This window comes from Crocodylus porosus, unplaced genomic scaffold (assembly GCF_001723895.1).
Source record: "Crocodylus porosus isolate Cpor-Errol unplaced genomic scaffold, CroPor_comp1, whole genome shotgun sequence".
NCBI lineage: Eukaryota > Metazoa > Chordata > Crocodylia > Crocodylidae > Crocodylus > Crocodylus porosus.
Genome location: NW_017728910.1, coordinates 42,400,895 through 42,421,516, shown reverse-complemented (window position 1 = coordinate 42,421,516; position 20,622 = coordinate 42,400,895). Strand labels below are relative to the sequence as shown.

The following is a 20,622-nucleotide window of genomic DNA, read 5'->3' as shown; positions in this document are numbered from 1 at the left end:
CTGGGCCAGCTGCCTCATCACAACCCTTGCTTTACATTCCAGATTAACTTGATGGGTTTATTTTTAACCTCAGCAAGAATTTTGTACATTGAGTTTCTATTGCACCTGAAGAGAACTTCCACATCTGCTGTTTCTAAGCACCATTTCTCCAGCGCTGCTCTACAGATGTCTTTCCTGTCTGCTGTCCTGGCCTGTATCATTTAATGCAGGACAGGAAATAGTCCTACTGTAATCACCATAGTCCTCTGTCTCTCTTCTTACTCATTCTGTGATGTACGTTTTTATTTCTCAGACTGGATCAAGCGTATTGAGTATAAGCCTGGTTCTGGCAGCATACCTTTGTTTCCCAGCATTCACCTGGAAACCTGTGATGGGCCAGTTTCCTCAATCCAGACCACCATTGAACTGCAGACTAATTATATTGGAAAGGGCTGTGACCGGGAAACATACTCAGAGAAATCCCTGCAGAAACTATGTGGTAAGCACTCAGCTTTCTGTAATTTTAATCAGTCCTTTTATGTAGATTAGTCAACTTTTCCCTATGTGCTTTATGAATACAATCATATACCTGGTTTTAAATCGACCATGAATGTGTGGATGCACATCAACAACAACACTTACACTCACACTCACTCACTCACTTGCATACCACATGCACCTTTCCCTCCCAAATCAGTTTCCAACATTGGTGTGAGTGTCTTAAGCAAGGAAGCTGATTTTTTTTGCTGGAATACAAGCATGAAAGACTGTACTACAAAATGACTGCTGCTTCTTTCTGAGCCAGAAAGCAGCAGGGGTGGAGTCCAGGGTTAACCCTTCTGCAGCTACTTCTAAATTGGCAATAACTTTTGGCCAAGCAGGCAAAAGCTTGTGCCAGTTTGTGAAAAGGACTTTGCCTCTGTTGCTTGCTGGCTGAGAGAGCAGCAACAACTATTTTGCAGCAACTATTTTCCATGAAAAAGTCAGCTCTAAGCCATGACTAGAAAAATCTTTCTTTCTATATCCTGTCTTCCAAAAAATACGGTGTGGGTCTTATTTGAGAAGGATTAGCATGTGAGAAAATACCATGTGTGTTTGCAGTGCCCATTTAAACTAACTGAGTTGTATCTATTGTTTGCCCTTTATCAGAAGAAGGATGTGGATAAACTTATCTGTAGCTGCTTTTAAAAGGCAGCTGCTGCTCAGGAGCATGCAGCAACTATTATGCAGTACTTCTTACATCTGCATAGTCCTGCAGCAATACAAGTGAATACAAGATATTCTTCTTTCGACTTGAAAATGCCTTGCATTTGCAAGCTTGTCTAACTCTATCTGAAGCTTGTCTAACTGTTCAGCTGTTCCTACACAAACTATCATGCAAAAAAAAAAAATAAAAAATCGCTGTCGTAATGGTTTTCATCCATATCCTTTTCATAGAATTACAGTTGTTACCATTGTCTATACACCAAGTCTCCAGGTAAGTGTTTATAGTTAAATACATCAAATCATATAGTTCAGTTTAACTCAGTTAACACCCAACTCTGTGTGTGGCAGTTGAACCTCCTGTTGTCCTCTATTATTTTGCTCCTATGCAAGTGAACAAAATGTTGTAATTCTGACATCAAAAATAGAAACCTCTTCTTTTCTTTAGTAATTCTTCTTTAGCAGTTAGGAAAAGCTTTACATTTCTTCTTCACCGTTCCTTAATCTTATTTCCTTCTCTTTTTCCTCTTCACTTTCTGTTACTTAAAAATATTGATGATTGATTATTTTGATTGTGCTCTCTTGCAGTGACCTCAAACATGAGTCAGGATTCTGTTGCAACAAGTGTTGTATTTATCAGATAACCCATTCTAAAGCTCACCCTTGGAGCTGAATTTGCATTTTCCACTCGAATGGTCCTTTCTAACTTTCTTGCACTAACTAATGCATGTAAGAAATTACATGCAGAGTCCTTTGCCAGAGATAAAATAATTGGAAAATTTGGGGCACAAAATTGATATTTTACAGCCAGATGGATTCCAAAAAAATCAAAATTCACTTAAGAAAGCGTTCATATGTTTCTGGCAAATTCCAAGAGTCCAAAAATGGCTTGACAAAAATGTTTTAAATGTGTTCTGTTTTACAGGCATCACTAACATGGAGTGCCTCTTCCTATCTTTGGAGATTAAAGGCCTAAGTGTTTAGTTAGTTATAGGTGGAAATATATACTTTAAGATTCATGCATGTTCCCATAATGCTAATTTTGTAGGTGGATAATCCCTAGTATAGTTTCTGAGCCTTGGAGCTGTCAGAATAGCAGTTAAAGTCTTGCACTGGATTTTTACCCAGCGTCTGAAGTCTAAGCCTGACTTTGTCCACCTTACATTATTATAGAATATTAGGGTTGGCAGGGACCTCAGGAGGTCATCCAATCCAACCCCCAAAGCAGGACCAACCCCAAAGAGATCATTCTAGCTAAGGCTTTGTCTACCAGGGTTTTAAAAATGTCTAAGGATGGAGATTCCACAACCCCTCCAGGTAACCTGTTCCAGTGTTTTACCACCCTCCTAGTGAGAAAATTCTTCCTAATATCTAACCTAAACTTTCTTTGCTGCAACTTGAGACTGCTGCTTCTTGTTCTGTCATCACCCACCACTGAGAACAGTTTAACTCCATCCTCTTTTAGACCATCCTCTTTTAGACCCGTCTGCGTAGTTTAAGGCTGTAATTAAATCCCCTCAGTCTTCGCTTAACTAGACTAAATAAGGCCAGTTCCCTCAGCCTCTCCTCAGAAGTCATGTGCCCCAGCCTCCTAACCATTTCCATTGCCCTTTGCTGGACATTCTCCACTTTGTCTACCTCCTTTCTGTAAAGGGGAGCCCAAAACTGAACACAGTACTCCAGGTGTGGCCTCTCACCCTTGCTGTATAGAGGGGAATAATCACTTCCCTTGGCTTGCTAGCAACACTCCTACCAATGCAGCCCAGTATGCCATTAGACTTCTTGGCAATAAGAGCACGCTGTTGGCTCATATAGAGCTTATTGTCCTTACTGTAACCCCCAGGTCCTTTTCCTGCAGAGCTGCTGCCCAGCCAGTCAGCCCCCAGCCTGCACCAGTGCATGGGATTGTTCAGTCATTAGTCCAGGATTTTGCACTTGTCCTTGTTGAACCTCATGAGATTCCTTTTGGTCCAATCTTCCACTTTGTCTAGGTCACTCTAAATCCTAGCCTTACCCTCCAGTGTATCTACTACTTCCCCCATCTTGGTGTCATCAGCAGGCTTGCTGAAGGGTATATTTGGTAGCCATGTTGGTCTGAGACAAAAAGAAATACAAAAATCCATAACTCTTGGTTCAGATAAACTAGGAAGAGAAAATTCTTACTTTCTGCAAGCTTTTGGGCTCAAAGGCCCTCATTTGGCTCTGGGAAAATTTAAAGATGGTAAAAATTCCCCATAGGAAGGAAACAAAACTTCATTTTTGCAGACGGAGCTAGAGATGGAAAATCTGTCCCTCTGGGTCCATGAGAATGTCTCCATGCAACTGACTCTGAGTTATTCTGAGTTGCACTTTGTTGTGTAGATCAAGTAGGATTTCTTCCCCGGATGGCAAGCAGGGAGATTTAAAAATCTTTCTTGTTGTTTTGCAATGAAGTTTAAAATCTAAAATGGGCTAAAATTTGACACCTTCAATGCTTCAGGGTGCTGAGGATGCCCTCTGCCATCTTCCAAGTCGATGATGAAGACATTAGAAAAACCTGCCCCAGGAAAGACCCCTGGGGCACTCCACTTGATATGAGCTGCCAACTAGACATTAAGTCATCGAATACTACCCTCTGAGCCTGATGCTCCATCCAGTTTTCTGTCCACTGTACAGTTCATTCATCCAGCCCATACTTCCTTAGCTTGCCAGCAAGAATGTTATGGGAGACCGTATTATAAAAGCCTTGCTAAAATCAAAGTATACCACATCCACTTGTCTCCCCGCATCCACAGAACCAGTCAACTCATTATATAAGGCAATGAGGTTGATCAGTCATGACTTTCCCCTGGTGAATCCATGCTGACTGTTCCCTATCATTTTTTTTCTCCTTCAAGTGCTTAGAAATGGATTCCTTGAGGATCTGCTCCATGATTTTTCCAGGGACTAAGGTGAGGCTGACTGGTCTATAGTTCTCTGGCTCCTCCTTTTTCCCTTCTTAGATATGGGTACTATGTTTGCCCTTTTCCAATCACCCAGGACTTCTGCTGGTAGCCATGAATTTTCAAAGATGATGGCCAGAAGCTCTGCAATCACATTAGCCAACTCCCTCAGCTCCCTGGGGTGCATCCCATCCTGCCCCATGGACTTGTACAAGCCCAGGTTTTCTAACTAATACCTAACCTGTTTTTTTACCACTGTTGGCTGCTCACCCCCTCCCCAAACTGTGCTGTCAGGTACTGGGAGCTAACCTTGCCTATGAAGTCTGAGGTAAAAAAGGCATTGAGCACTTCAGCCTTTTCTGCATCCTCTGTCACTAGGAGTGACAGTGCCTCCCCCATTCAGTAAGGGACCCACAAATTCCCTGATCTTCCTACATACTTGTAGAAACCCTTCTTGTTACTCTTCATGTCCCTTACTAGCTGCAACTCCAGGTGCTCTTTGGGCTTCCTGACTTCATCCTTGTATGCCCAAGCAGTGGTCTTATACTTCTCCCTAGTTGTTTGTCCAAGTTTCCACTTCTTAAAAGCTTCCTTTTTGTGATTTAGTTTACTAAAGAGATCTGTGCTAAGCCAAGCTGGTCTTCTGCCATACTTGCTAGTCTTTCTGCACATTAGCATGGTTAGTTCTTCAATAAAAGCATTGTCAAATAAGGCTTCTTTAAAGTTAAGCCAGCTCTCCTGGTCTTCTCTCCCCCTCGCACTGGCTTCCCAGGAGAACCTGGCAATGAGTTACCTGAGTGAGGTGAAGTCTGCTTTTCTAAAGTTTAAAATCCTTACTCTGCTGCTCTCCATCCTTCCTTTCCTCAGGATCCTGAACTCAGTCATGTTGTGATCACTGCTGCCCAAGTTACCAGCTACTAATACATTCCACACAGATCTTTCCTTGTGAGCAGCAGATTTAAGAAGAACGTGCTCCAGGACTTGCACCAGGAAGTTGTCCCCAACACTCCAAAAACTTCCTGTATTGCCTGTGCACGCCTGTATTGCCCTCCCAGCAGATGTCAGGGTGATTGAAATCCCCCATGAGAACAAGGACCTATGATCAGACAACTTCTGCCAGCTGTTTGAAGAAAGCCTCATCCACCACTTCCTCCTGATCTGGTGGTCTACAGCAAATCCCCACCACAACATCTCCCTTGCTGCTCTCTCCTCTGGTGGTAACCCAGAGATGTTCAACAGGCCTATTTCCAGTTTCATACTGGAGCTCTGAGCAATTATAAGTGCAACTCCTCCTCCTCTTTTCCTCTGCCTGTCCTTCCTGAACAGTTTATACCTATGCCTGACAGTGCTCCAGTCATGCAAGTTCCCACCAAGTGTCTGTTATTCCAGTCATGTCATAGTTCCTTGACTGTGCAAGGACTGCCAATTCTTCCTGCTTTTTTCCCAGCATTTGTGTACAGGCACCTGAGGGTAACTAGTTGATTGCCGTGATTTCTCAGGAAGAATGAGAACACCTTCCCTGTTGGCTCCTCCTGCTTTCTCTTCTTCCAGGTCATCAACTTCCTCACGTACCTCAGGTTTTTGGTCTCCATCCCCCAGCAAACCTAGTTTAAAGCCTTTCTCACTAGGTTAGTGAGCCTGTCTGTGAAGATACTCTTCCCTCTTCTTGTCAGGTGGTTCTCATTGCTTCCCAGCAATCCTTCTTCTTGGAACATGATCCTGTGGTCAAAGAAGCCAAAGGCCCCCTGGTGACACCACCTGCACGGCCAGGCATTGCTCTGCAGGATGCACCTGCTCCTGCCCAGGTCCTTTTCCTTGACTGGAAGGATTGAAGAAGACACCTGAGCCCCTGTCTCCTTCATCCTTGCACCCAGAGCCCTGTAGTCACTTTTGATCTGCTCAGGGTTTGCTCTGGCAGGATCATTGGTGCCCATGGATGAGCAGAAAGGGGTAGTAGTCAGAGGGCTGGATGAGTCTCGGTAATACTTCCATGACACCTTGGATCTGGGCTCTGAGCAAGCAGCAGACTTCCCAAGATAACAGGTCATGTCCTCTCCCTTCTCTACTGCTGCCTCTGGTAGCTCCTCCTCCACAGTCCTGGAGGCATTCTCCAGAATCAAACCAATGAACTCTTTGTAGCAGAGGATGCTTTGGAGCTTTATCACTTCCTTCTGTAGCTCTCTTGCCTGTTCCTGAGAAATGGCACTGGGAGGCACTGCTCACACTGCAGGCAGTCCCCAACCTGGCCATCACTGGAAGGAACCTGCAAGCCGCAGTCCCTACAGCACCAAACCTGGAAAAGGTTGGAAGCCTTGATGGTGAGCAGTCTTGCCTGGACAGAAACCTCACAGGGGTAGGCATAGGCAGTGGCTGTCACTATATTCTTTAAACCCACCATGAGTATTTGAAGATTTACTGGATCCCCCTCTAAGTTCTCTCTTCCTAATTCTTTCAGCCTTTCCCCATAAGTTGTGTTTCCCAAACTCCTAACTTGGGAAAAAAATGTTTATTTTTTAATACTCTCTAGGTTTTCCAGAAGCAATTGAAAGGCAGATACATTTTTACTTCTTATTATTTTAATTAAGAATATCTGCAATAGAGATGGAGATAAATCTGATACAGAGATTTTCAATAACAAACAATTCAGCAAATCTGACAACGTCAATGTATCCTATAGAAAGTAGTACTTGGGAAGACAGACAGACACTGTGACTAACTCCTGTGGAAGTTTGCCCTAAGTATATCTGTAAAGGAAGATAACCTTAAATACTAAAGAGAAAACAGCTGAAATGAAAAGAATAAATACAAAATTTATTTTGGGGAAGGGTGGGGAATCTAATAAATTCAAAGATATTGTCCCATGACTAGGATTCCGTTTTTAAAGTGAGATGTGGGCAAGATAGAAACTTATAAAGGAATTTGATGGAAAGTTTATAAGAGAAAATAAAATTTAAATCAAAATTGCATCAGAGCTGGTTTATACTCCTGTGTTTAGTATTTACTGCCCATCATTGCTATAGGGAGAGCTTCTATGATAGCAGGTTAATTTTTTTTCTGGAAAATAGTTTTGAGCCAGAAGTGCCTTTATTGTATGTAAGGGCTTGCGGAATAAATTCTTTGAAAAGGAAAAAAACTATGAATTACTTTTTCCAGTGAAATGTGTGATTGCAGAGAGAGAGCAGTGTTGAGTGATTTTAGAAAAATAATTACTTGTGCCACATAAGCTACAAGCTTCTATAATTAAAGACTTGATTCATAATCATCACATGTTCACTACTTAACTTGTGTATTGGAAATCCAAGGAATTCAAATGCTAAGAAAGGAAAACACATTAAAATAGTCTTTTGAATTTCTGTTCATTTATACCTGCTATTCAGAGACCAAATGATTGAATCTCATTTTGAGAATCAAGGTGTGTAATGTAGTTTCCAAAAAAAGGCCATTTGACAGGAACTTAAAAGCAAGCCTCCAGCTAAAACAAGTAATTTATGCTTTTTGAGTCAGTGTAAATTTAAGGAATTGGAAAAAAATCTTATCTGTAAGTGTTGTATTTCCATAAGAGAGTAGGTTGTTTTCCAACTATTTAAGTTGGTCTAATAAAAGATATCAGATTCACCCAAAGAACCTTGTCCTTATGGAAGTATGGTAGACATTTTAGTCAAAATCTTTCCATCTTCAGTCACTCAAAACTAAAGTGGAGTTAAAAAACAATCTACCCCTCCCTCCAAAATGATACAGATTCACAGAAGTTTAAGGCTGGAAGCACCTTGTGAGATCATTGGATCCAGCCCCCCCTGCTCTGGGCAGGAAAGACTGTTGGGATGAAATAACCTCAGCAAATGCATCCCGTCTCCTTTTGCAGATCTCCAGGGTTGGTGCCTGCATCATCCCCTCTGGCAGTTTATTCCAGAGTCTGGTCACAAACAAACAAATTAGTTAAGAAGGCAGGGGTAGAGGGGACTGATGACCATGATGATATTTCCCTTTCCTTTATATTTGTTGTATACTGTAATGTAATAGTCCAATTTTAGAGGTGGGGAACTAAGATGCAGTGATTCAGGCCAGACCTCATGAAGCACTTAAAATGTGACTTACCGTATGTACCCAAATATAAGATTTTTTTTTTTCCAGTCAGCCTGGGGGGAAAAAAAAGCAACCCTTGTCTTACACTCAGGGATGTATTTGGTAGCTGTGTTAGTCTGAGACAAAAATAAATGCAAAACTCCAGAACTCTTGGTTCAGAGATGATACCTTTTATTAGACCAACTAAGGAATCACAAATATATATATTTCTGCAGACTTTCAGGCTCACATGTCCTTCTTCAGGCTCAGAGAAAAAATCTCCATAGGTAGGAAATAAACTTTGTTTTTGCACAGAGGAAGCTGAAGGTGGAAGTCTGTTCCTTTGGTTTTATAAGAGTGTCTTTGTGAGTTGGTCTTTGATGTGCAAATAAGGCGGGATTCCTTCCCTGGTGGTGTCAGATGGCAAACAGGCAGGGAGGTGTAGAAGTCTTTCTTGTTGTTCAGCAATGAAGTTTAACTCCAAAATAGGCTAAAATTCAGCATCTTCCATGTTTCAGGGATGTATTTGGTAGCTATGCTGGTCTGAGATAAAAAGAAATGCAAAACTCTAGAACTCTTGGTTTAGAAATTATACCTTTTATAAGACCAACTAAGAAATCACAAAAAAAAATCTTTTTCTGCAAGCTTTCAGGCTCAGGGAAAATGTATTTAGTCATGGAAACCAACTATGAAGTTAATTAAGTGCAGCCAACCCTGAGAGTGACTATAAAATACTTGACCCATATTGGCAAACATGATGATGGGAAACTACCAGAAAAAATGTGTAATATATACATATTTAAACAAATACACGCAGATACACACCTATACCTTTACAGTTTTTTCTAGTATTTTATTCTAGTAGGCAGCATATAGATCCTTGTAGATCACCACACCTATAACAGACTTAAAACACTCAGCCAAGACTTTAGCGATCAGTTTATAGTTGAGGTTCAGAAGAGTTATGCGTCTCCAGTTCTTCAACTCCTCCCTTGCCCCTTCTTATAAAGAAGGGTTATGAGGCCCTGGGCCACGAAGAACTTCTTTCTAGCCTCAGTCTGGGTCTTCACCTCCCACATGGCTTCCATCACATCCCAGCCCCAAGCTGCCTGCTTGTGCAGGCTCTGCAACTTGCAGTTCAGGTGTTCATGGCTCCTCCTCTGTATCCAGGCTCACCTTCTTCTGGCATATTAGAAGAAGGCCCTTGTTCTCTATTTAACACAGGCCCACCACTCTGTGGTTCCAGTACCTGGGTTTGAGTGTCTTCCACCCTGTGTAGTACTGTCTGAACTCTCACTGGGTCTTTTCATCATCCAAGAGGCTGATATTCAGCTTTCCACACCCCTCTACCCCTCTTGAGTTGCCCCCCACCTCCCATCTGTGTCTTTCCTGCTAGGAGGTAGTGGTCTGAGAAGCAGAGGGGTATGGATTTGTGGATTTGGCCTTCACTACTTTCCATCCCTTGGGGACTAAGAAAAAGTCTACACATGACTGTCTGCCCCATGGGATCCTAGGTGAAGAGTCCCCCAGGCCTTTCTTTTGGCCTTTGCTTATTCATCAATGACACAGTTGAAGTCTCCTGCTATCACCACTGGCTGGGTGCAATGCACTGCCACTGTCACTTTCCTGGAAGGCACATCTTGCTTCTTTATTATATTTAGGAGGTCAAACTTCCTTTCCTCTGTTTCAAAGGTGGCTTGAAGTAGCGTGCTGGTAATTATTTAATCTTCTTTAGGGGCTGCACTCTGTCCCTTTCAGGAGCATTGCAACCCCTGCTGCCCTATTGACACAATTCTAGTTGTGCACTGTCACCAAGTGCCCCTGCTTCCCACATTTGTGGCAGAGATTGAGCTGCCTTGATAGTGGGGGCCCAGGGAGATTGTTGGGGGGGAGGTGCTGTACCTCACCTGGATTCTCAGGCCAGCGTTTCAGCATTACCCTGGCTTTCTAGGCTCCAGTCCATATCCCAAAATTGTCTAGGACTTCCTCTGCTTTCCTTACTTTTTTGCAATGTCTTCTGAGCCAAATATTCACCTCCTTTTTTCCTTATTTGAGCTGAATACATTTGCCTCTCCTGTTTCCACTGTTTTCTCAAAAGCTTCCACTATATCCCTCCCTACCCAGGCCTTAAATTTCTCAAAAAATTCTATAGGCAGTCCATCTACTCCTTGTGATTTCCCTCTTTTTAAGGTTTTTAAACATTCCTCCACTTCCTTCAGACTTAGCTCTTCTTCCATTTTCTTTGCCTCTTCCTCTACTTTCTCTTCAATCTCTGCCAAGAAATCCTTCATCTTCTTTCTGTCTGTTTCCTTCTTCTGGTTTAGATAGCTCTTCATAAAATCTCCTCAATGCTTCCAACACCACCTCCTGCTTTTTTCATCCAGGCACCATCTTCTCACAATGTTTTAAGTTCTCCTTATGCTGACTTTACTCTGACTGAAAAGTATCTGAACCACTCTTCATTTTCTCTCACCCAGGGTGCTTGTGCTAAGAACATTTTTTTTCTTTTTCTTTGTTGTTTGGTTTTTAAATCGGGTTTCTAACTTTTGCCTTGTTCCTTATAGCTCTTCTCACACTGGTCTTTCTCCTGTGGCTTTATTTAGCAGCTCCTCCATCTTTCTTTGCAGCTTTCTTAGCTCTTTCATTCTTTTTCCTGTGCATCTTCAGTCTTTCTTCCTGAAGAGTTCTCTTCATGCTCTTCTTCACCATCATCCACCATTCTCCTGTATTCCTGAAATATTTCTTTGGTGTTTGCCACCTCTTGTACTGTCTAATATACGCTTGACATATCTCTTCATCTTCTAACTGGTGCACACTTAACTTTCACAGTCCCTTCATAGGGATCCTACCTAGACTTCTTTCCACTTCATTATTTGGTGATAACTAAAAGCACATGTATAGTTTCTTTCTTCCTTATCCCTATTTCTTTTGATACAAGCACAAAGTCAATTCTTGATTGTTTCTTTCCACTGTGGCCTATTCTAGTGAAAACTTTTACCCCTGCCCTTAGCAATTCTTCTTTAATTTTATTTGTTACCAGCTCCATTTGCTCCTTCCCCTGTTCTGTCATTGGCCTTCATTATACAATTTATATCTCCTGCTATTATGTGCCTTCAATCATGTAAGCAGATAGCTTTCTAAATGGCGCATTTCTTCACTTCCTCTCTGGTGGTTCATATACATTGAAAATTCAATGGAAAAACTTATAAAAATGTCCATAAAACAAAGTCTGAATCTTATAAAAATATGGTGCTACTTGTGCTGTGTATAAGTAAAGGATTTCTTTAGTGACTTGTATAATATAGAAAAAAAACCCCTAGAAATAAAATGTATTATAGATTGAGCCATCTGGATAAATTGAGTTTGATGTTTTCCAATAGATAACATCTGTGTATTAGGCAATGCAGCCTGGTGTGTTACCACAATTAGCACTTATAAAACAAACACAGTTTCTCCTTATGCACAGTTTGCAAATGTATATTTTTATGCCTGATAAAGCTGTTACTTAAAATTACATTTAAATGACAATAGTAATAATAATAAAAACAACTTTTCCAACTGTTATAAAGGTCATGGAAATGTATAAAAATTTCAGAGTCCTTAAATGCTATCAGATGCTTTTATAAAGCTGAATGTTGATTACTACAATATATGGTACTTAAGAGGGAGGGAAGGCATTTTTGCCTAGGACATAATCCCATATACAGCCCTTATAGAACGCAACCCTAGACATAAGAGTGCTTTTCTTCTAGGTAATGGTATCTCATTTTTTGAGATGTTCTGTTACCTTTCGAGATTTGTCAGTAACAAGGAACATCAACCATAAACAAATTCTACTTTATACTTGTCACTGTCACAGATGTAACTTATGCTAAATCGTGTTCAGTAACCTTAATAAACTGACTGCAAGAGCACAGGCCATTAGCTATTTAAAAAAAGCCTGAAAATTGTAGGTTTTAGGAAATACACTGTGCTTCCTAGTCACTCAGTTCTAAAGCATTTTTCTGTCCTATTAGTTTTAGTGTACCATAATTTTTCCTTTTTTTGTTTTTCAAATTAATTCCATCAAAGAAATTCTGAATAGCTGACGGCAGTTTCATTAATCATTCATTTTTCGATGGCTGATCTCAGTCATAAGTTACCACTTAAATGTCTCTTAGTAATCATTATACAAGGACAAATGGAGTAACAACTATCAAGGAATATAGTTGGGCTAGTGATTTATTAGCATGATGTAATGGTGCTGCCATGTAATTACTAAAAACAGTAATGTCAGAGAGATTACTTAATTTCTACTACTATTAACATGCTAATAATTTTCCTTTATTTTGAATTTCCATGGCTTAGGATGGAAATTGTAGAAGATGTTCAAAACACATGACTATAAAACTTTTGATGACCTCACATTGCCAACTATTATCAACACTTACATCACCAGGGAAGGGAGATTTTAAATACTCCAAGTGGACAAAAAACAGTTCCTTTGCGTGTTAGTAGTTCTAAAAATTAGTATCTGATGAAGTGAGCTGTTGCTTATGAAAGCTATTGCATCTAATTTAGTTAGCCTATAAAGTGCAAATCTACCCTGCCTTCTGCCTGATTTCAGGCTAACTACCTCTCTCTGTTCCAAAACTACCAGACTTAGAAAACACTAACATTAATGCTATTTTAAATCATTATAAAACATATTCATCTTTCACCAAAGCAAGTAAAATAGAGCTTGAGGTAAACAAAGGTACTTGGGGACTTCATTTATAATGTCAAAGAAAGGAAGAGAAAAGAAATAATCTCTCTAAAACATTTTCTAAAACCCATTTATGTATAAATTGTATAATTTACAGAACCTGCTGGTTTGTTTTAGTTAATATCATATAAAAAATTTTTTGCCTCTGCCATTGAAGTCGGGGGTACCATTTATGTAATAAAATATTGCTTATTAATACAGTGTAAGATAGAATCTGCCCTAGAGTGAGTTTAACTGAACAGCTTTCTCATTAATATGTCATTGCTCTGTTCATTGTATATCATCTTCAGGAGCATCTTCAGGTGCCATTGATTTATTACCCACACCTAGTGCAGTAACAAACTGGACAGCAGGGCTTCTGATGGACAACAATGACATGATTTTTAAATTTGATGGCAAACAAGGAGCCAAAATTCCTGATGGAATAGTACCAAAGAATTTAACTGATCAGTTCACTATCACAATGTGGATGAAGCATGGACCCAGTCCAGGATTAAGAGCAGAGAAAGAAACTATTCTCTGTAACTCAGACAAGACAGGTGAGTCTGTATGTTTAAAATCTTTCTGGCAAAGATCCTAGTGAAGTTAATGAAATGCTTTTTTCTTTACATCAGGTTTTGTTTTTCGTTTCCCCCTCATCAGTTAATAGAATTGAATACTCTCTGAGCACTCGGTGCAAATTTCCAGCAGGACTTCTGTTTTTGAATAATTTCTCAAATTACATCTGTGGAATGACTATCAAAAAGGAGAGATTTGTTATTTTTTCTTGTTTTATTTGGGAAATTAATTCCAAGTATTAAATTAAACCAATTGGATTAAATATTGATTTGAAAACTGTGCTGACATAATTATCTCACCAACTAAATTTATAGGGTCTGATTCAGGAAGGTGCTAAGCACATGCAGTCTCTACCAGGCCTGTTATGAGCTGAGTCTGAGATATGGCATGCATTTTAGTGCGTTTGAATTGGATATTGCATATTTAGGTAGAATTTCCTCTGAGACAAAATCAGTTCAACCCAAGTAATTGTCAATCATTGCTCCTCAAAGCCTCTTTATTTGTACCTGTTTTTAGAAATGAATCGACACCATTATGCCCTTTATGTGCACAACTGTCGGCTGGTGTTCCTGTTGCGCAAAGATTTTGACCAGGCAGATACATTTCGCCCTGCAGAATTCCATTGGAAGCTGGATCAGGTATTTGAGCTCTTTTCATTATGTGTCCCACTCGTACAGTTTGGCTTTCTATTCTTCTCTGGAGGCTGGACCACAGAGGATCATTAATTTGCTGCTGGCTTTGAGTTAATAAAGTGGGCCTCTTAGTGGGGTCCTCTTCCTCAGGTAGAATGATGTGTGTTGAGATCCAGAGAACCTTGGTTCAGTTTTGCTGCCAGTAATGTACGTAAGGTCATCATGTTGCGTTGATTCCTATAAACTCTTCCATTTATCATTAAAGTTCTAATTCATCAGTACAGCAGAACTGATATATGCTTTTTCAATAACTGCCACAGCAGATCGAGAGAATGGTGTTTAATAGTGTATGCTGACGTTTCCACCAAATTGCAGTTACATAGTTATATTTAATTTCTTTTGATTTATGAAGAAAGCATCACAGAGAAAATATTATTAATTAGGTGAAAGTCACTTTCTGGAGAATTTTAAATTCTAGTCAGGAAAAGGGTCATCTGGACAAACACTGACCGAATTAAATTAACTAATATTTGCTCAGTCCATATTTTTATATTTCTTCATAGTAATTATTCTAGCTTTCTAAGTTTCCTGAATATCAAATGTGATAGTGATAATGATAATAAACCTATATATAATGTTTATACATAGCACTTGTTTCTTGTTCATAGTGTCTGGGTTAGAGTCAAAGCTGGTGTTCCTGAAATGAACATTTCTTAATATTTCTTAAAAAGCTGAACTTATACTAAGAATAGTCTAAAGTCTTGACGATATGATTTACTTTCAATTACTATAGTTTTGACTACCATAAAAAGACTTATAAATCAGGGCACTTAAAATGAATCTATCATGTAAAACTACAAATTTGAATAAACATCTAAAATCCTGATTGCTTATACAGAACTTACATGACCCATTTTGATATGGAAAGCCAAATTAAATCAGATTCTCTTGTGGTAGATATTTTTTCAAACTTTAGGAAGAAAGAGGACCAAATTCTTTGAATAAGTGAAATTTGAATAAAACCCTAGTAACTTAGCTACAACAAAGGACTGGAAAATATACTGTCAGGGATAATCTTCCTTTAGAGGGGATGGATAGAATCATCTAATAGAACTTTTTCATTTGTGTTACAAGCTTTTTCATCTCTATTATAATTTATGATTATTTGATTCAGTCTTCATGCCACTTGCATATTGTTTCTAATATTAAAAAAATGAAACATACCTGAAAACATAGACATGGCAACAGCTTTTGAATTACATTTCTTCCCATTTATATTAAAAAAAAAAAATAAAAAAATACTGTATTTCTTCATCTGGGCTCTGAACTTCTATTTTTCTTATCAAACCACATTCTTGCTTGTGACTAGCCTTCTCCATTTGCACTCGTGGTGTGGATGAGAATTAGCCATTATATATATTGTTTATATTTGATGCTATGTATAAGTGGAGCTAAATTTGAGTGCCTATGTCAACGCTTAGTAAATTACTGATGTGGCATCTAATGTCCAACAAAGAAAGGCGAATGACTTCGGCCTGTGGCTGTGGGGAAATTTTTCATTGAAATCAATGAAATTATGACAATTATACCAGCAATTTGTTTCAAGTTCTTTAACTGAAGTTTGAACATAGCTTCAAATACTTGACTGAACATGCATGTTCTTTGTAATGACTATTTCTTGTAGAGATGACTGAATAAATTCTTAGGGATAGTTTGAGATTAAATTAGTTTTACTCTTGTGTTATGGTCTGGAGACATCTCAAGAGCAACATTAAGACCAAGGAAACTCAGTGGGGCCAGGTACCTTTAGCAGTCCAAAGTAGTTCTTTTTCAGTCTCAAACCAAAACTACTTTATACCTTAAAATATACCTTCCATTCCAACTACCATACAAACATAAAAATGGGGATAAATGGGGATAAATAAAAATGGGGAACGCCACCCTTCCTTACATTTTTGCTTAAAAACTATTGAAAGAAATCAAAGGTAGAAAGACTCAGTATGTGACCTTGATCATTTCCTCTCAGTGTTGGGTGCTTCCTACAATACCTTTTTAGCACTGTTCCCAGCTGAGATGCATGTGAGCCTAATTGCGAATAAGTTTTGTTTTAATAAGTGTGGCCAGATTTCTGTCACTTTACTTATTACTGTCCTAACAGTATTCTAGGTAGCTTTAACATCTAGGAAAGGGATATGGTAAACATCACTTCTCACAGATAGTAAATCTACACCCTGCTATTTTTCCCAGCTTCTAGCACTTCTTACAATTAAATGTAAAGAGTAAGAGAATGTGTTCCTCATCAGAGACCAGTACATGATTATGTCAATAATCTTATCCAGGCTAGGCTGGAAAGAATCCATGAAACATCAATGAATGTAGAGCATAGACTTGTGCAATATTTTTCACTAGTGCTGCAGAATAGTAGAATTTATGATACCAGCTGCTCAAGGCCCTACGCAGAATTCAAGATGTTGGACTTTTCAAGGCACAGACCATGGGAGTCAGCTTGTTATCATGCAAATATACTTTCCTTGATTTTGTTTATGTTGCAGAAGAGAAAGATACTTGAGTCCCAGACCTCCTTCTCGAGTAAAGGCACAGCATGGGGAGCAGCCTGAACTCGTATACAGCTGCTCCAGATTAAATGCTTTTCCTCTTCTCAGCGATAGAGTTAGGCTTTTAAATCTGTTCTTTGGCTGATGAGTTTATTTTCAGTGTGCATTTAGCTCTCCTTCTCCCTTGATCTGAAAATATTATGACCCTGGGTATATGCCTCATAACTACTGGATTGTTAAAAGGTTAAGGGTGCATATTTGCAAAAAATATGGATAATAATTGTTTCTTTAGGGCTTTGAACTGAAGGTGCATTTGTTTACTGGTAAGAAACAAAAAAACTAATAGGGACTAAAACTGATTTTTTTTTTCTTTCCACTCCTCTTTTATCATCTCCGAAATTGACTGCAGCTGTCATTTCAGCTTCTGAGTGAGCCCAGTAGTAATAACCCGGAAGACAAGGTGCAGATACATTTCAACAAAATCAGTGGTCTCCCTTATGCATTCTCTGTTTCTATAACTACAGTGTTTTCCCAAACAATTCCATCATAGATACCCAGTTAGAAGTGGCTCCTCTATCCTTCTTGTAATTGTAGCTTAATATTAAGCACAGAGATGCCTCTTATTTTACCTGACAAAATCATAGCCTCCTTAATTTCTCTGGGTTTCTTGTGTAAAGGGTTAAAAGTTAAAAGGAGACATTTGTAATAATATATTTTCTTCTAATTATGTATCCCAATTTTGAGTTGATTCATCAACATACTAAGACGTAAATCAGCACCTTGCTGTCTACAATTGGCAGCTGGGTTTAAAATATGGATTTGATTGGTTACCATTAGCCCATGAAAAGAAAAAAATGAGGTTTATAAAAATCTTCTCTTGGGAACACTTTTCTTCTTCATCTTAGGCAGCTACTGCTGAGTCAGTATAGGACTGTTCTCTGGTTATCTCTGGAAGTAGGGTAAAAATATAAGTTTCCCCAAAATGCCCAAGGTTGGCTCCTTCTCCAGCAGAGTGACAGGTTCTCCCTCTGCCTCCACTGTTATAATAGGAGTACAGAATGCCTCATCCTAACTAGCATAGGGAAAGTTCTCCTTTCTCTTTCTGAACCTCCTTTAACTCATCTTTCTGTCACAGCTCTCTATAGTCCTGCATGGACCAAGTCCTAGTAATAGTCTGAATAATTAGCCATAGTTTTCAAGCCTTTCAATAAGTGATCACAATATTAAATAGGTCAGTGCACAGTATATTTCACACTCTGTGTACCATGAATATTACATTTTTCCAGCTAATATTCAAGACAATCAGAGACAAGATATTTTTTCCTTAAATCAAAGGAATAAGAACGCTTCTTTGGGCAATATCTGAGCCGGAAATATATTAATTGTTTTAGTCACAGTGCGGAATTGTTCCTGTTGCTTATCCACTTGCTCATTTTGAGCACAGTCCTGAAGCCCATTGGCAAAATTATCATTGATCCACTGCAAAAGTGACTGCACTGCAGGATTAGGAACATTGTGGAGTCATTCTAAACTGGCAAAAATAGATAAAGATGCTGAAAATTATCATTCCTTTTGTAAGACAAATGAACTACTCCAAATAATCCTAAATGAACCCAAAGTCCTGGGTAGTGGAACAGCCTCAAGTCTTGTTTTATCATACATAAAACAATGATTTGACATCATAAGACAGGGAAAGTAAATTATTTAGATAAATCAGTTTTCTGTCTCTTTCTACATACACATGCACACATACATACACATGCAGGAAGAAATGGATTGGTATGGGCTGGAGAGGGAAAGAAAGTACTTATTGTGGCTTTTTTCTAATTGAATGATTCATTGACTATGTATAATGAGATCTTACAGTTGTTAGTAGACGGTCATGTCTTCTGATACACTACACTCTCATTCATTTTGGAAAATAAGCAACTTGTACACAGGCGGGGTAGTGCAGTAACTGCTTTTCGAAGATATGAAACTGTGTTAGAAGAGGGTAAAACTGAAGGGGTTGGTATTTAGATGGAGCTTTCATAGACTAGTTTTTTTTAATTAGGTTTGTGCCAGTAGTATCTGAAAGCTGTTACTATGCAATGTTTGTTTATCTTGTATGAAATTAGCTAGCAGTCTTACTCTTTCCTAGAGGACAAGTGTCCAGATTACAGAAACCGTAAATAATATTCTTGCTGATCTATTCAGCAGAGAGGATGATGAGTGAGTGGTTTGAGAGACTAAAGTAATCTCTGAATGCTAGTTGAGTAAGTTATTTTGGTAGGACAGTGAGGCATAAACTTGCATTGTTCTTGTACATTGTACTTTACCTTTGTCTATGGATAATTAAAGTACTCCTGGTTTACCAATCCAATGCTGGTCATGGACAGCTAACCAAAAATGGTGACTTTAATTGCTTATTCTATTTGGAGTTGAAAAGAGTTTCTTAAACTCATAACCACTTCCCCACAAATTGGTATGCAGACCTGTAGGGCACTGTGCAGCTCTAATAAGAGTCCTGCAAACTGAAAATTACAAAATACCTTACATCCTGCACAGCTAGTAAGAGATAAATGATAGATGAATCGTGCTAATCCTGTAACTGAAAAGAAATAATTCCAGGGCTTAAACAGTCTCTGCAGTATCCAAAGCATCCCAAGTCTATTACATTTCAACACTGTAATGTCTTATCTGGCACAGTTTATTTACCATTTTCTGTCTTTGCTGTTTTGATCCATTTTATGTAGTATCTTGTTTCAAAGCAACTTTTGGTAGCTCAAGGATATTTCATGAGTCGAATAAATTCTGAAAATGTTCTGTGAGAATCCCAATTTAAGTTTTGCTGCTTCTTTTTTTAAATGTTGTAATACCTTAATTAATCACACACCTTGACAAAGGAAGTGCATATTGTGTGGTGCAAGGGCCAGCAGTATTATATGGTCCTGAAACTTGCTTTGATAGCAACTCTGAAATATGGCCTGCAAGTATGCCAAGCTCTGTACATTTTTTATTTCTATAACACCACACAGCAGTAGTATAATTGAAGGTGGGAAGTGACAGGGGCAGCAGCAGCTGATTCTGTCCCATGCGCTGCTGCTGCCCTATTATGCCTCTGCCACACGGTGGGCATGTCTACACATGCAATTAGTCACAACTAGATTTACTGTGCATCAAGCTGATTTTTGGAAGTGGCTACACGTGCAGGGATCTGGCACTACATTTAGGTCATTCCAGCCCTGCCATGTGCCCTTGTGGCCACTGAGCCACAAGCCTCAAGTTTAGCTTCTGGCACCAGCTGCCAGCACTTGGTAGCCATATTTGTACCCAGAACCAACTGCCAACATTTGACAGCCATCTTTAAAACACACCTGTTCTGTTCTGTCTGGGCAGCCAGTTCCAGTGTGTAGATGAGCAGTGTGGCATGGACATAGGCAGCACTTGGAAGCTCTGCTCCTGCCACATCTTCAGTCCTCAGCTATGGCTGCCCCAGCCCCTGGCTCTGGCAGCCAGGAACAGGGTCCCCCAATCCTTCTTGCATCCTCAATTGTCCTGCTGACCATATAATCATAGAAGCAGGGTTGGAAGGGACATTGTAGATCTTCAAGTCTGACTCCCTGCCTGGACAGGAGAAAAAACTGGGCTCAAATGATCCCAGCTAGGTAGGCATCAAGCCTCCTCTTGAAGACCCCCAGGGTAGGAGCCAGCATTACTTCCCTTGGAAGTTGGTTCCAGATCCTAGCCACCCTGACTGAAGTAGTTCTTAGGGATGTCTAATCTAAACCTACTCTCCAACAACTTGTGGCCATTATTCCTTGTTATGCCAGGGAGCGCTAGGGGAAACAAGGTCTCTCCCAAACCCTTCTTATCCCCCCTAGTGACTTTATAGACGGTCACCAGGTCCCCCCTCAGCCTTCTCTTGTGAAGGCTGAACAGGTTCAGGTCCCGCAGTCTCTCATTGTAGGGTCTGCCCTGTTGTCCCC

General features: G+C 39.6%; 1 protein-coding gene across 1 annotated transcript in view; it reads left to right on the top strand.

The window, feature by feature from the left end:
- CLSTN2 (calsyntenin 2) overlaps window positions 1–20,622 on the top strand; it is a 520,261-nt gene that overhangs the window by 371,287 nt on the left and 128,352 nt on the right. The window contains exons 6-8 of the mRNA XM_019532561.1: window positions 293–478; window positions 13,200–13,448; window positions 13,984–14,105. Coding sequence (XP_019388106.1) covers window positions 293–478; window positions 13,200–13,448; window positions 13,984–14,105 — 557 coding nt within the window. The remainder of the gene's footprint in view (window positions 1–292; window positions 479–13,199; window positions 13,449–13,983; window positions 14,106–20,622) is intronic.